Raw genomic sequence first — 15,083 nt, 5'->3', positions numbered from 1 at the left:
TGCGATGTTAGGGAGCAGCCTGCTGGTAGAGCCAGTGCTAGCCTGCAGTGGTCCAGCTGAAAGAGCCAGTTACCAGAGGCTGAATGTGTGTGTGTGTGTGTGTGTGTGTGTGTGTATGTTGTTTTGTTTTTATTGACTATTGTATGAAGATAAAAGAATACGGATGAAAAAACATACAAAGTATAGAGAATAATGATACAATAAGCACTTTTGAAGCTCCCAGGTCCCCTCTACACTCCTAGTAGGACTGGATTCTTCAAGTGGAATTTTATTTTATTTTTTAAGATTTATTTATTTGAGGAGTGCTGGAGTTACTCTGTCGGGTAAGCAGTTAACGTCAGCTCAGGTCATGATCTCAGGGTCCTAGGATGCAGCCCTGCACAGGGCTCCCCTGCTCAGCAGGGAGTCTGCCTCTCCCTCTGCCCCTCCCCACCATCACTCTGCCCTCTCACTCTGCGCTCGCTCTCTGAAATAAATAAATAAAATCTTTAAGAGATTAAATAAAATCTTTGAGAAAGGGAGAGAGAGAGTGAGCACTAGCGGTGGGTGTGGGGGCAGAGGGAGAAGCAGACTCCCTGCTGAGCCCGACATGGGGCTCCATCCCAGGACCCCGAGATCATGACCTGAACTGAAGGCAGCTGCTTAACTGGTGGAGCCTCCCAACCACCCTTAGAATTTTATTTCTGAATGCCTGAGGCTCAGAGAGGGAAGGTGACTCTCCTAAAGTTTTGGTTTGTCAGTAACAGAGGCAGAGACTAGATAGGCCACTAGTGGGAAATCTGATTCCCTCTGACCCAGTAAGTCTGATGAAGGGTGAACCTTTAGCCTCATTAGTCGCTGGTCATCTCTGACATCTCTGACACCCAGTGCCTGGAACAAGCTGTCCTGTGCCCCAGGTCCCCAGCACTGGACATTCGGGTGCACAGCTTTAATCCTCTGGCCTGCCAGCCAACAAGGGTGAGTAGCAGCTCCCTGTTCCTGCAAAGGTCACCACAGGCCAGAAGCCAACTGGATGCGAGTGATAGTTCCTCCGGGCACATGGGAATGCATCTTTGCAGCTGTCTGTAATTGCAGCCGGGAGCCACATAGGAGCCTCTCCCAGTCTCTATGCACTGTGTCACCTTCTTGTCACCCTGTCTGAAATCCAGAGTGGCTGGAGGTAAGGAACAGTGACCTACCTGGGCTGTCAGGCCACAGGGGTTTTGTTTAGGAATAATGTATATCTTTTTCAGCAAAATAATTTCCAAGGGATCAGAAAGAACTGCTAAGAGGGACATCTGACTTTTGGTTTCGGCTCAGGTCGTTATCTCAGGGTTGTGGTGACGAGCCCGGTGTTGGGCTCTCGGCTCAGCACAAAATCTGCTTAAGAGTCTCTGCCCCTCTACCCCCAGCCCTAAAATAAATAAATAAATCTTAAAAGAAAGAAAGCAGCACAGAAATGTAAACAGTGATGTGGGAGTAGAGAAATGGCAAATAGGATTGTTCTCTCTTGAGGTTGTAACATTGTTTAATAATAGTAACTCTCAATGTATATAGCCCTTTTCCCAGACTTCTTGTGCTGGGAGGAGGGAGGTTTCCCTACAAAGTCTCAGAAATGCTTGAGTCAGGGCTTTTCCTTCCCAGCTTTGAAAACCCAGAATTGTGGAAATTTCAGTTTAGAAAAGAAGACCCTACAAGCCCTCCAGGCCAGTGTTTCCAAATTGTGGGAGTTCACAGACCACTGACTTTTTAAAAAACTGGTGACAGAGTTGCTAACTTCTTATTTTGCTGAAGACATTAAAAAAGTCCATTGCAGGGCTCCTGGGTGGCTCAGTCGGTGAAGCGTCTGCCTTCAGCTCTGTGAAGCGTCTGCCTTCAGCTCACATCATGATCCCAGGGTCCTGGGGTTGAGCCCCATGTCAGGTGCCCTGCTCCGTGAGGAGCCCACTTCTCCCTCTGCCTGCCACTCTCCCTGCTGTGCTCTCTCTCTGTCAAATAAAATCTTTTTTAAAAGTCAATTGCCAGCTATTCATCTTCATTTCATAAAACAAAGGGCTTTTTAACAACAACAACAACCAGCAACAAAGAGACACCGGTAGGGCAGCCCGGGTGGCTTAGCGGTTTAGCATTCACCTGCCTTGGCCCAGGGTGTGATCCTGGAGACCACGCCAGGCTCCCTGCATGGAGCCTGCTTCTCCCTCTGCCTGTGTCTCTGCCTCTCTCTCTTTCTCTGTGTCTCTCATGAATAAATAAATGAAATCTTTATTTTTTTTTTAAGATTTATTTATTTTTATTTATGAGAGACACAGAGAGAGAAAGAAAGAGGCAGAGACACAGGCAGAGGGAGAAGCAGGCTCCATGCCGGGAGCCCGACGCGGGACTCGATCCCGGGACTCCAGGATTGCTCCCTGGGCCAAAGGCAGGCACCAAACCGCTGAGCCACCCAGAGATCCCCAATAAATGAAATCTTTAAAAAGAAAAGACACCTGTCATTTCTAATGAACCTTAAGTTCAAAGCATTCACCTTTATTTTATTATTTTTTTTAAGATTTCATTTATTTATTCACAAGAGACAGAGAGAGAGAGAGGCAGAGACACAGGCAGAGGGAGAAGCAGGCTCCACGCAGGGAGCCCTATGCAGGACTTGATCCCCGGACCCCAGGACCACGCCCTGGGCCAAAGGTGGCACTAAACCACTGAGCCACCCGGGCTGCCCAAAAGCATTCACCTTTAACAAGAACTCTGAACCACCTTGTTCTGACTATCGTCATCATGACCTAGAACAGTGAAATCTCTGTAGCAGACTGGTCTGGACCTTATATTTGCCCTGGGTCTGCAACTGTAATCCTGTGGTTTGAAGCCTTGGTTGCATATTAGAATCACCAGGGAAGCAGTTCCAAACATGGATGCCTAGCCTCCACCTCTCGAGACTCTGATTTACTTAGACCAGGTAGGGCTCCCCAGGTGATGTTATTTTGCAGCCAGAATTGAGAATTGCATGTGTAATCCAGTCCCCCTTCCGATGATGAATTCCTGGTGTAGCAGTTCTGCCAATTCTACCAAGTTTGCGTACAATCAAGACAAACAACCTTGATGTTCAGGAGGTTCCCTATTTTCCGAAATCTCCTCAAACTCTGATTTGGAAAAAGGGATTTCCCGAAGGTCAGAATCAGAAAGAGGAAGGGAGCTTCTGTCATTAAGTGCCTGCTGGGACCTAGATCCATTGGTAAGTTGTTTTTTTTAAGGCATTCTTTTCATTAGTTTATTTTAAATAATACTTATTAGTTTCTTTTAAAATACAATAAAATGGGCAGCCCAGGTGGCTCAGCGGTTTAGCGCTGCCTTCAGCCCAGGGCATGGTCCTGGAGACCTAGGATCAGGTCCCACGTCGGGCTCCCTGCATGGAGCCTGCTTCTCCCTCTGCCTGTGTCTCTGCCTCTCTCTGTGTGTCTCTCATGAATAAATAAATAAAATCTTTAATAAAATCAAAATAAAATACAATAAAGTATAAAGAAAAATAAGAATAGCATATAATCCTACTGTCAGATACCCCTTGAGTTTAAGGGGGGGTGGGAAAGCACAGTGTGATAGGCAGAATAATGCTCCCCTTCCCACAAAGACATCCACATCATCTCCAGAACATGTGAATATATTACTTTATGTGGCAAAACAATCTATTTTATTTTATTTTTATCTGAGAGAGAGACTGAGATAGAGCAAAAGCAGAGAGGAGGGAGAAGCAGGCTCTCAGTGGGAAGCCCAATGCAGGGCTCCATCCCAGGACTCTGGGACAATGACCTGAGCATTAGGCAGAAGCTTAACCAACTGCCTGGGTGGCACCCTGATGTGGCAAAAGGATTTAAAGTTAAAAATGTTCAGATGGGGAGATTAGCCTGGATGCTGCAGGTGGGCCCTTAAAAAGTAGAAGGGCTTGGAGGCAGGGTACATGTGGGAGATCTCTTCCACAGTTTTGCTGTGAACCTAAAACTGCTCTAAAAACTAAAGTCTGTTTTCTAAAAAAAAGTGGAAGGGAGAGCAAAGGGGACGTCAGCATGCTGCGGCGTGGTCAAGACTTAGCCTGGTGTTGCTGGGGGGAGTCGAGAGGCAAGAACCCAGGCGGCCCCTCCTCCCAACAAAGGCAAGCAGACACCTCCCCTAGAGCCTCCCCAAAGAGCACACGGCCCTGCAGTACCTTGATTTTAGCCTACGAGACCCATCTTGGGCTTCTGACCTCCAAAACTATTAAATAAACCATATGCTGTTTAAGGCACTACGTTAGTGGTGATTTGTTACAGCAGACATAGAAAATACTCAGTAATATATCTGTGCCAGGTTTTTTTTTTTTTAAAGATTTATTTATTTATTCATGAGAGACACACAGAGAGAGGCAGAGTCACAGGCTCCTCACAGGAAGAAGCAGGAGAAACAGACTCCCCACAGGGAGCCCAATGCAGGACTCCATCCAGATACTGAGATCATGCCCTGAGCCCAAACCAGACACTCAATGGCTGAGCCACCCAGGTGCCCCAGCCTGTCATTTGTTTTTTGGGTTTTTTTTTTTTTAAGATTTTATTTATTTATTCATGAGAGAGAGACAGGCAGAGGCATAGGCAGAGGGAGAAGCAGGCTCCATGCAGGGGAGCCCGATATGGAACTCGATCCTGGGACTCTGGGATCATGTCCTGAGCCGCAGGCAAACACTCAACCGCTGAGCCACCCGCGCATCCCGGCCTCTGTCTTTTAAGGCCAAGTTTGGGCCACACTGTCCTGTTCCTTCCCCCTCCAGCTGCACTCCACCTGCCTGCCAGTACCACTCTGTGTGTCAGGTCCTCTCTGGGACTTCTGGGAGAGCTTCCTACCTGGTGAGATTCCATAATCCCTCTAGGAGTGTGGGGTATGATGTTAGACAGGGAGCATGTCAAAAGAGATTTTCAAATCATCTAAGGAAAAATGAAGGACATTTGAAGAGAAAGGTGGGGAACCTAAGACATGAATTTTAAAAATTGGAAAACATTTTTCTAAGACCCAGGGCTATGACACCATAGACTCTGGGGCACGAGGAGGAGGTGCTCTAACCTCCATGGGTTTATCCTGCTGTTCCTGTCTGTGATCCCATGTGGACCAACAGCACTCTACTTGAGGAGTGTGGGGAAATTACCTTTGGACACTCTGAGATTGGGGAATAGAGGGCATTGTCATGCTGAAATGCTCCCCTTGCAGAGCCCAGAGGCCTTCACAGTGTTGCCAGACCCACAATGGGAGGTGCAGAGTCCAAACCTAGGACTTCCCACCAGTTTGGGCCATGGGAAGCCTTTGACTCAAGGATCTGAGGCTTGCCTCTTGGCACCCCCAGAGCCTCTGAATCTGGGAGGAGGATTTCTGCCTCTGAGCTACCCCAGGCTCTTCCTGGACCTCTTCATCCTGTGGGGCCATCCTCACAAGAAAAGGTACCAAGGAGAATCAGCATTTGGCTAACTGTGACCATCTGTCTTTGCAGTCCTGAGAAACATCTTTGTCCTCACCTGTATCATCATCGTCTGCTCCCTGCTCTTCCCTGTCCTGTGGCACCTCTGGATTTATGCAGGAAGTGCCAACTCTAATTTCTTTTATGCCATCACGCTGACCTTCAACGTTGGGCAGGTAAGAGTCAAGGGCTGCATGGGGACAGGGATTCATTTTGTAGCTTCAGACATTGAGGTTCTGTAAACTGGGCATTTGGACATGAGTGAGGGGACCATTCTTTCCCTGAAATAGCTCCTAGTCCAGTAGAGAAGATTAAAGAAGAGAGCAGTAGAAAGGCTGAATTTGGTCAGCATTTATTAGGCACTGTGTGGAGCCCTTGTCACACTGAATTCTCCCAGCAAGCCTGTGAGATAGTGCTATCGCTACTTGACAAACAGCAACCAAGGCTCACCTCACACAGGTTGTCTTCTTGCCCAAGGTCGTTGGAGGAGCCAAGAACCAAATTCAGGAAAGGCTTCATTTCTGAGCTACCCTCTTTCTATAACAGCACCTGGGCTGCATGGCACTATGGTGGGTGCAGTTGGTGGTGGGTGGAGGGTAGGAGGAGGGAGAGGAGAGACTTTCCAAACTGGGACAGCAGAAGCAGACGCAGGGAGATGAGAAATAGTTCAGTCTAGCTGTTGGATAAGTCAGGGCACATATCTCGGGGTTTGATTAGCGGATGAGAAAGCTGTAGGGGTCAGAGAATGAGAGGTACCAGCTAGGAGCTCTAATCTTCCCTTGACCCAGGAAAAGCCCCTCCCTTGGTACCACACAGCAGTGGTTCTCAGAATCAAGGTGAAGGGGAAGTTGTTAACGTAGATTCTCTATTTGTGTTTTAAATCCTGTAGTTGTGACTGTCACAATTACGTGGCTTTGATTGTCCAAGAAAACAAACGGAAAACCAGATTCCTGATCCCACTCCCAAGACTGTTGAGCCAATAGACAGGAAAACAGTCAGGAGTTTGTGTTTTAAAGTTTTCCTAGAGATTCTGCTGCAGGTGGTCTAGCAAACTTTCCTGAAGTTCCCTTAGGTCAGCTCCATCTTCCTTGTGTGAGGTCTTATGAGAATCAGTCGTACCATTTACCATTTCACTTGCCATTGGCACAGTCAGGCATTTCCTGTGCTTGATGGGAAGCCAGGCGAGCTGGAGAGACTAATGATGCCAGTGATAGTCCCCAGGGAGAGCCTTGCCTCCAAGGTTAGCTGCTAGGAAAGAAGAAGGGAGGAGTTTGGACTTTTGCAATGAGTGATGGGTCTGGTATTTCCTGCACGGACATTTCTGGACAATTAATGTCCAGCCTGGCTATTTATCTTGGTTTGTGAACAGCAGGAAGAGAGACGGAGGGCCCTGTAGCCTGGGTGGGACCATCCTGGAGTCTCTGTTCTGTCATGTTCAGGTTATTCATGGTGGATGCTCAGCCCCTCCCGTGTCCTCCGTAAACAGAAATGTGTAGGATTCAACTTAATATTTGAGAAACTCCAAAAGGTTGTTCTGGCCCTTCTGTCTTGCTGAAATCCTTTTAATTATCCTTTGAAAGTGATGGCTGGCATGTGAGGGCACTGGGCCCGCCCTGGGCCTCTGGGGAGCTTGGCAGACTCCACTGCAATAGTCCACAGCTTGTCGTCAGCTCATGAGTGTCAGGTGTGGATCAGGAATACAGTTGCAGTGATTATGAAGTATTCATGGAACTTGCCAGAGGACAGCTTTTTTCCCTGTGGCTGCCTTTAGGAGGGAAGGGTCTCTGTAAATGGTAGGGGAGATGTTTGCAAGAGCTCAGGGGCCATGGAAGGCAGAAGAGACAGAACTGTTGGAACACGGGGTTGCAGGTGGGAACAAAAGGCCAGGGGGGAGGGAGTGTCCTAGGTAGTGGCTGAGCTGCGTAGAAAAACCAGACTGAGCCCATGGCATTGTCTTTTGCCTTTTTCTTTTAACCTCTTTTTAAAATATACTTTTAATCAGATGAGTATTCATAATACATGAATTCATTAATAGTGCTGGGAAAAGAAATAAAACGAAATAGAAGCATTTGGAATGGTAAGGTCCATGGGATCCCTAGGTGGCGCAGCGGTTTGGAATGGTAAGGTCCACCAGGGTCCTCATCTCTTCTCACCCCAAGGCAGATGTCATGATTGAGATCGGTTTGGGGTGTCTTTGCAGATGCTCTCTATGCATTTACGACAGCTCTCAGTACATGTGCACACATACAGAACTTTTTTACTTATATAAAGGAAGGGCCTCCTACTCTAGGTACTGTTCTTTGTCTTGATGATCTCCTCTTCATAATGGCTCCAAGAACCTTTGGGCAGGAGGAACTTGATTTATTTGACTAGATAGGCCCATGCTGATGGACATTGAGGTTGCTTCTGGTTATTCTGCTATAAATGGAAGAGCCTTGGGCATCCCTCCACATAATCTCATACACACATGCCAGTGTTTTCTTAGGATAGTCTCCAGGTGGTGAGATTTACTGGGTCAGAGGACATGTGCATTATGCATTTAGGCAGATATTGCCACGTTGCCCTTCAGATAGATCATACCAACCTCCAGGCCTCCCAGCTGTGGTACAAGTACCTATAAGCTGGCAGTTTATGCAGACATCACACACCTGTGTCATCAGCCACCTTGGGTCTGGGCTCTTGAGTCAGACAACTTTGTCGGGTCAAATGTTTTCTGGAAAAAAAAAAGTGTTTTCTGGGACTGCTGGCTTTGTTTGGGCTTTGTGGCTGCTGCTGCCAGGTCATTAGAGGGACATGTCACATGGGGGCACTTACCAAGGCAATCACTCAAGTCCTATCACTGTCCTGGAGCACTGACTGAGGTAGGAAGAGCGCTCTTCCTAGAGGTTATACACCCCTGCCTTCAGGCTGTTGGGAGCCACAGAGTGCAAATATGAGACGGTTAGAATTTTAGTAACTCTTAAGTGCCCCCTCCTTTAAAAGGCCTTCCATGAAGTTCCCCTGCTCCACTGTTTCCTTCTTAACCTGTTTCCTTCCTAGCACTTACCCAATTTGTAATGTTATATTATTTACTTGTTTCTCTCTCTGCCTCCCCCACTAGCCTGTGCACCTCATGCAAGCAGAGATCTGCCTGTCCTTCCCACTTTAGGGTCCCCAGCTACCAGCTTTGTGCTTGGCATAGAGCAGTTGTTTAGCAAACGGTTGCTGAATGAATGAACCAAAGATAGCCAGGGAGAACATGACGGGATTAATGGCCAAGTGTGCAGAGTAACCACTGGAGGAATCTAGTGGGAACAAGATCACCTTTCTTGTTGTGGGTGGTCTGGGAAAGCCCTGGGGAGGAAGAAGTAGCAGCTGGGCCTGGAGAGCGAGAGATCTGGGAGGTGGGCAGGTTGGGGGCCAAGTCACCCCCACCAGCCAAGGTTAGTAAGCAGCTCTGTCCCAGCCCTTCTCCCACTTCTGTCAGAACCTGGTCTCTCTGGCTGTTGAAGCCCCTACCTGTCCTCCACAGATCAAGCCAGCCCCTGCTTCTATCTGACCTACAATCAGTGCTTCCATTGAGATGTGTGGCCTTTGGGGACATGTCTTCAGTCCTACAGCTGGCATTTCTCAGCTTTTCTAGCTGGGATGATGCCTTAAAATCCCCATGGTCTTCCCTATCCCCTCCCTGAGCAAGACAGACCAGAGCTGTCCTGGGAACCAGAGAAGTATGGATTTTCAGCAGGCATCCAGAACGTGGTCTGGTGTTGGTGAGTGCTGAATGTGGAGAACATCTTGACCCACAGATTTGAAGTCCTGCTCTGTTTGAGTTGGTCAGTGCCACTTTGTTATATGACAAGCTATTGGTAAATTCTTAGTTACACTGGCAGGTAAACCAGTGACTTAGGCTTCATCCTTTCCCCTGGGGCCATTAAGTAGTTTTCAGCATGTGGCATGGATCATTTGTTAATTATAATTGGGCCTCAGAGTCAGTAACCAGGAAATGACCACAGTAAAACATCCATAGGGCTGGGGGGGTGGGGGGCAGGAGAGTGGGAAAGAAAGGCTAGGGAGGAGAATTTTTTTTTTAAGATTTTATTTATTTATTCATTCATGAAAGACACACAGAGAGAAAAGTGGCAGAGATACAGGCAGAGGGAGAAACAGGCCCCATGCAGGGAGCCCAATGTGGGACTCCATCCCTGGTCTCCAGGATCACGCCCTGGTCCAAAGGTGGCGCTAAACTGCTGAGCCACCCGGGCTGCTGCCGAGAAGGAGGAATTGAGATAGATTGGTTGGTTTTACTTCCTCACTGTGTGACCTTCAGCAAGTGACTTCTCTGGGTTGTAGTTTTCTTGAAACCAGGATACCCCAGCCTCCCTGGGTGTTGAGAGGACTGGGCCTGTGTGGGTCCTGTTACCATTATTCATATGTTGGTGTGAGAAGTAGCACCAGTGATCTGCTCTTCAGATAGCCAGAGCAAATACCCAGGGAAACATTTAGACCAATAAACTGAATGAAGAAGAACAAATGTCTTCTTCTTTTTTTTTTTTTTTAAACTCTTTTTCTCCCGCAGGTCAGTGACCACCAGCAGAAGAAAATTAGTTGTCAAAGATTTTACATATAAACCAAAAGTAATATGTTTAGGGACACCTTGGTGGCTCAGTCAGTTAAGTGTCTGACTCTCAATCTCAGCTCAGGTTTTGATCTCAGGGCCATGAGTTCAAGCCCCACATTGGGCTCCATGCTGGGTGTGGAGCCTATTTAACAAAACAACAAAAAAAAGTGTTTAAATTTAGTTTTTTTTAAAGAGTAAGATTAAACATTACCCTCACCCCAATTCATCTTAGAAACAGGGAACATGGGATCCCTGGGTGGCGCAGCGGTTTAGCGCCTGCCTTTGGCCCAGGGCGTGATCCTGGAGACCCGGGATCGAGTCCCACGTCGGCTCCCTGCGTGGGGCCTGCTTCTCCCTCTGCCTGTGTCTCTGCCTCTCTCTCTCTCTATCATAAATAAATAAATAAAAATTAAAAAAAAAAAAAAAGAAACAGGGAACATGAGGAAATCTCTCCCTAAAATTATAATTAATAGCGACTCATGTTTAAAGAGTGCCTACTAGGGCCCAGGCCCATATGATCCCTTTAATCTTCTGGATCATGTGCTTGTGTGGCATTCTGAACCTTTCCTTGTATATTCACGTATACTTTTGTGCTCCTAGAGAAGAATTTTATTTGTGTGTGTGTTTTATTGTTGGCATCATGATGAAACATCATGATGATTGGAACATCATGATTTACTAAAACATCTTGGTGATTTTTCCTTGTTTGTGTAAGAAGGAAGCTCCTCATGAGTTGACACAGTTGCTTCCCTCCTGACAGCCCTATAAGCTGTTTTCCCTTGTTTTTTATAATAAGGAATTCACTTAGTCTTTGCACAGCCCTTTGAAGGAGGCACTAGGATGCTGCTCTCCTGGTACCAATGAAGAAGCAGAGATTTGGAAGTCCCCAAACCTAAGGGGTATGTTTATTCATGCTCTTGTTTCTCATGTCCTCTCGCTAGACCCAAGGTTCCATGAGGGCAGCCCCAGGTCTGTCTTGCTCAGGACCATATTCCCAGCACCAAGAATATTCAGTGACTGTTCATTGAAGAATAAACAGAATAAGCTGGGATCCAAAACCACATTTTATGACCAGTGATCCCATATAATCCTGTATACCCTAACCTCCCAGTTCTAGCATCTGTTTAGGACAGAGCTGGGCCTGTGGCAGGTTCTGCTGGATTCCTAGGGAGCCAGAGCCCACTTCCGTTTTCCTCTGTGGCTGACCCTGAGAGCCCCATTCCTATTCTATGTCCGTGTCCAAAACAGATTACCCACTGTCCAAAACAGTGTCCCAGCTGGTCTGTAAATACTCCATGAGCTGCTGCCTCATCACTGTGAGGTGCTGAGTCCAAACCTTTCCCCTTGTAGTGTAGACCCTGTAGCTGGCCTTGATTTGGCCATTCTGCTCTCTGTCTCCAGGGAGATCTGGAGCCCTGGGTCTAGACACTAGCCCTCTTGTGTTGAGTCCTGCTCAGGACTTGTGTATTTACTCCACAAATGAAAGCACAATCCTATCTCCTGGAATTACCTCTCAGTTGGTCTGGCGTGTCATTCTGGGGAATGGGACCACGAGGAAATAAGTTTTGGGGGACATGTTAGGTTGATCATCAGTGGTTGAATGGTAACCCCCATTTGTGGACAGCCGGGGCCCATTTCAAATTGAATTCCATGGGTTTGTGTGGTCCTAATGGCAAGATCCCAGGTCTGTGTGTGGGTAGAAGTGTTCCTCCTGACAAGAGGGGCCTGTGGCCCAGGCTGGAGCCCTTGCCCTCGCCCAGTGGGGTGTGTTTTGCTTTCCTCACTGGTGACATTTTGCTAGGTCTTCGTTCATTCCTTTGTCCTCAAACTTTTAGCTTAGTACTCAGCATCCCAAGCGTGGCTCTCACAGGCCCTTCCCTATCTACAACAAGAGTGACAGGAAAAGCCTGAGCTAAATATAGGGGGGCAAGGCCAGCAGAAAGCCTGGGCTTTGGAGGCCTGGCCTTTGCAGTGACTCCGAGCTCCATCTGTCCTGGCTCACTGGCCTTAGGCAAGTCCTTGGGCCTAATTAATTTATTTGCATATATTGGGTGCCTGCTATGTGCTAGGCACTCTGCTAGCAGAATGTGAATGAGACACAGCGCTGCTTCCTAGGAGTCCAAGGTCTGAGGGAAAGAAAGAAAACAAACCAGGCAGGGCCAGGGCAGCCTGGTGGTGCTATGAATGGAGTAAAAAGGCTGGGATGTGGGATCCCTGGGTGGCGCAGCGGTTTGGCGCCTGCCTTTGGCCCAGGGCGCGATCCTGGAGACCCGGGATCGAATCCCACGTCGGGCTCCTGGTGCATGGAGCCTGCTTCTCCCTCTGCCTGTGTCTCTGCCTCTCTCTCTCTCTGTGACTATCATAAATAAAAAAAAAAAAAAAAAAAGGCTGGGATGTGTAAGGAAGCTTCTGTGGGAAGCAGCCCATACATGGGGCAGGGGTGGGTAGCAGCTAACCAGGCTCTCTGTGGTGGGACCTGTGGGGAAGAGAGTGTAAGTGAGCGAGTGCAGAAGGCCATCCTGCAATAGCATGAGCCTTGTCAGGCTGAGGACCAGGCTGAGCCTGTGGGTTTTGGCTGAAGATAACTGTGATCCCACTCCTGCTTGGAAAACCTCACCATGCAAGGAGGGTAAGAGGTGAGGGGTGTGAGCCAGAATCTGGAGCATGGGGAGGCTGTTGAAACCTGGCAAGTGGTGATAGCAGCCCCCGTTTCTTCCGCCTAGGATGGCTGTGAGGACTCAGGCGTTGGGGGGGGGGGGAGCTTTTGTGAATTGAAAAGTGCCACATAGATGACAATTACCATCATACTGACTTTAATCTTGGTTGTGACCTTCCAGGGGTCCAGTGATTTTTTTCCATTATTTTGTATCTTTAGAGCTAGAGGGTAGAGCTCTGTTTCTCCACCATTACCTTCTGCATGTGTCCATTCAGGCCTGAGTAGGGTCCATGCCAAAGCCCATCCAGCTCCACAAGTCAACCGTCAGCCCCCTCCTGCTCCCACATTCTGAGATCTGAGGCAGCCTGGGCAGAGGGAGCTGTGCTTTGATTGCCCATGGTGACAACCACATGAGCTCCCCAAGTGCGGGTTGGCTGTCAAGTGTCAGCATCTCCAGCCCAATCAAGAGACCTGGGGAACTGGGACATGCCTATGGTGACAGCACCTGCTTCTCTGGGAAGCTGTAGCCAAGGGGCCTTGCTGGTTGAGACTGCTGTTCTGAGCCCCCGGCTTCTAGACCCACTGAATTAACAGCCTTCACTGGTTCAGATGTCTTTGATACTTATTTTGCCTTTTACCCAAAAATCTCTATCTTCTTGGCCAAGTGACAGGGCTGGGACTTGGGAGCACAGCCTCAACAGGGGTGTTAGTGTAGACCACGGTTACTGTGAGCTCATAACAGGACCCACATGTATGGGTGCAGTCCTTTCACCCCTCCCAGAATCCTTAACTGGGAGGAGACGTGGGGGCAATGGAGAAGAACTAGGATTTGGGCTTCAGGCAGCACTAGCATTGCAGCTTAAAGTTTCCCTAACCCCCGTGTGACCCTGGGGAAGACCCTTGACCTTGGAGTTTGCTCATTTGTAAGTGGGGCTTATAAGCCCTACCCCAGAATGTTGTGAAGATTCAATGACAATGATAATGGGGTTTTTTTTGTAATTGAGGCATAGCTGACAACACAGTGTGACATTGGTTTCAGGTATACAACTTACTGATTCCACAACTCTTATGCTGTGCTTACCACAAGTGTAGCTGCCCTCTGTCCCCTGCAACACTGTTACAGTACCATTGCCTGTATTCTCTGCACTGTACCTTCCATCCCCCTTGTTCATAACGGGAAGCCTGTACTTCCCACTCTCCTTTACCCATTTTGCCCACCCTAATGATGCTCTTTTGGTAAAGGGCCTGGCCCAGGGCAGCTACCTGGGAGTTGTTGGTTTCCCCCTCTCTCCACTCTCCTCTCCTGTAGTAGAGCATGTTCTGTCCATTTTACTCTACATGTGAAGCACCACTCCCTGTCCCTGGCCATCCTTTTATCAACTGCCTCATTAAATCTTCATTGTGGCCCAGAAGGTAGTCCTGCAACCCTCCTGGCTACTAGTGGGAGAAATGTGGTCTTGACTGAGCCCTCACTGTGGTAACACTGAGAGGGTGGGGACCAGCAGACCTCTCCCAGAGCACCAGCCCTTTCCTGGGCCTGGGGTCACAGAGCTGGAGCAGATGCCACCCCATTTGGTTGTGACTTCATCCCAGGGGTGACATAACTGAGCATGAGGTTAGGGAAGACTCTAGGGCAGGAGATGCAGATGATGCCTCTCTAGGGCTAAGTAGGAGCCCCTTGTGGGAAGGGCCATTCCAGCTACCGAGCTGAGCATGAGCAAAGGCGGTGGGATGTGGCCACGTGCTGTTTGCAGGAACAGGCTGTGTTCAGGGCTCCTGGGGTGTGTGGATGTGGTGCAGGGCAGAGTGGGGCACTAGACACTTCTGAGCAGGCAAGTGAAGGATTCATGTGTGTTTGTGTGTGTGTGAGAGAGACTGAGAGAGAGAGAGAGACCCTGAGAGACTGCCAGAGAGACAGACAGACACCGAGAGATTAAGAGGGGCCAGGAGGGGGACACCTGGGTGGCTCAGTGGTTGAGTGTCTGCCTTCAGGTTGTGATCCTAGGGTCCTGGACCAAGTCCCGCATTGCGCTCCCCACAGGCAGCCTGCTTCTCCCTCTGCCTATGTCTCTGCCTCTCTCTTTGTGTCTCTCATGAGTAAATAAATAAAATCTTAAAAAAAAAAAAAAAAGAGCCAGGATGATACAGGAGGCCTTCCATCAAGGGGTGGCAACGGGAGGAGACAAGGAGACTGAGTTGGAAGTCTGAAGAAGGAGATTAGCAGAACGTGGTGGTTGATTGCAGGAGAGATGAGTCCAGCCATTGTCCTGAGGGCAGCTCTAAAAAATGGGCTGCTCTGCAGGTCTCTGAAAACACAGAGGAACTGAGCAAGGGCTAGGGGAACCACCATTGTGAGTAAACTGGTTTATAACTCACTTTTCAAATAA

The 15,083-nt window shown here is 48.5% G+C and overlaps 1 protein-coding gene across 4 annotated transcripts in view; it reads left to right on the top strand.

The window, feature by feature from the left end:
* Positions 1-15,083, top strand: part of PIGU (phosphatidylinositol glycan anchor biosynthesis class U) — a 94,693-nt gene that overhangs the window by 76,073 nt on the left and 3,537 nt on the right. For 3 of the 4 annotated variants that reach the window (XM_049100550.1, XM_049100551.1, XM_035705961.2), the window contains one exon: positions 5,477-5,619. In XM_049100550.1, the coding sequence (XP_048956507.1) occupies positions 5,477-5,619 (143 nt within the window). Of the gene's footprint in view, positions 1-4,765; positions 4,842-5,476; positions 5,620-15,083 lie in introns of those variants that run through there. The other variant, XM_049100548.1, reaches the window with a different exon arrangement.

This window comes from Canis lupus, chromosome 24 (genome assembly GCF_003254725.2).
Source record: "Canis lupus dingo isolate Sandy chromosome 24, ASM325472v2, whole genome shotgun sequence".
In the NCBI taxonomy this organism is placed as follows: Eukaryota; Metazoa; Chordata; class Mammalia; order Carnivora; family Canidae; genus Canis; species Canis lupus.
The sequence above is the reverse complement of the archived record's forward strand: the minus strand, read 5'-3'. Positions and strand labels throughout refer to the sequence as shown.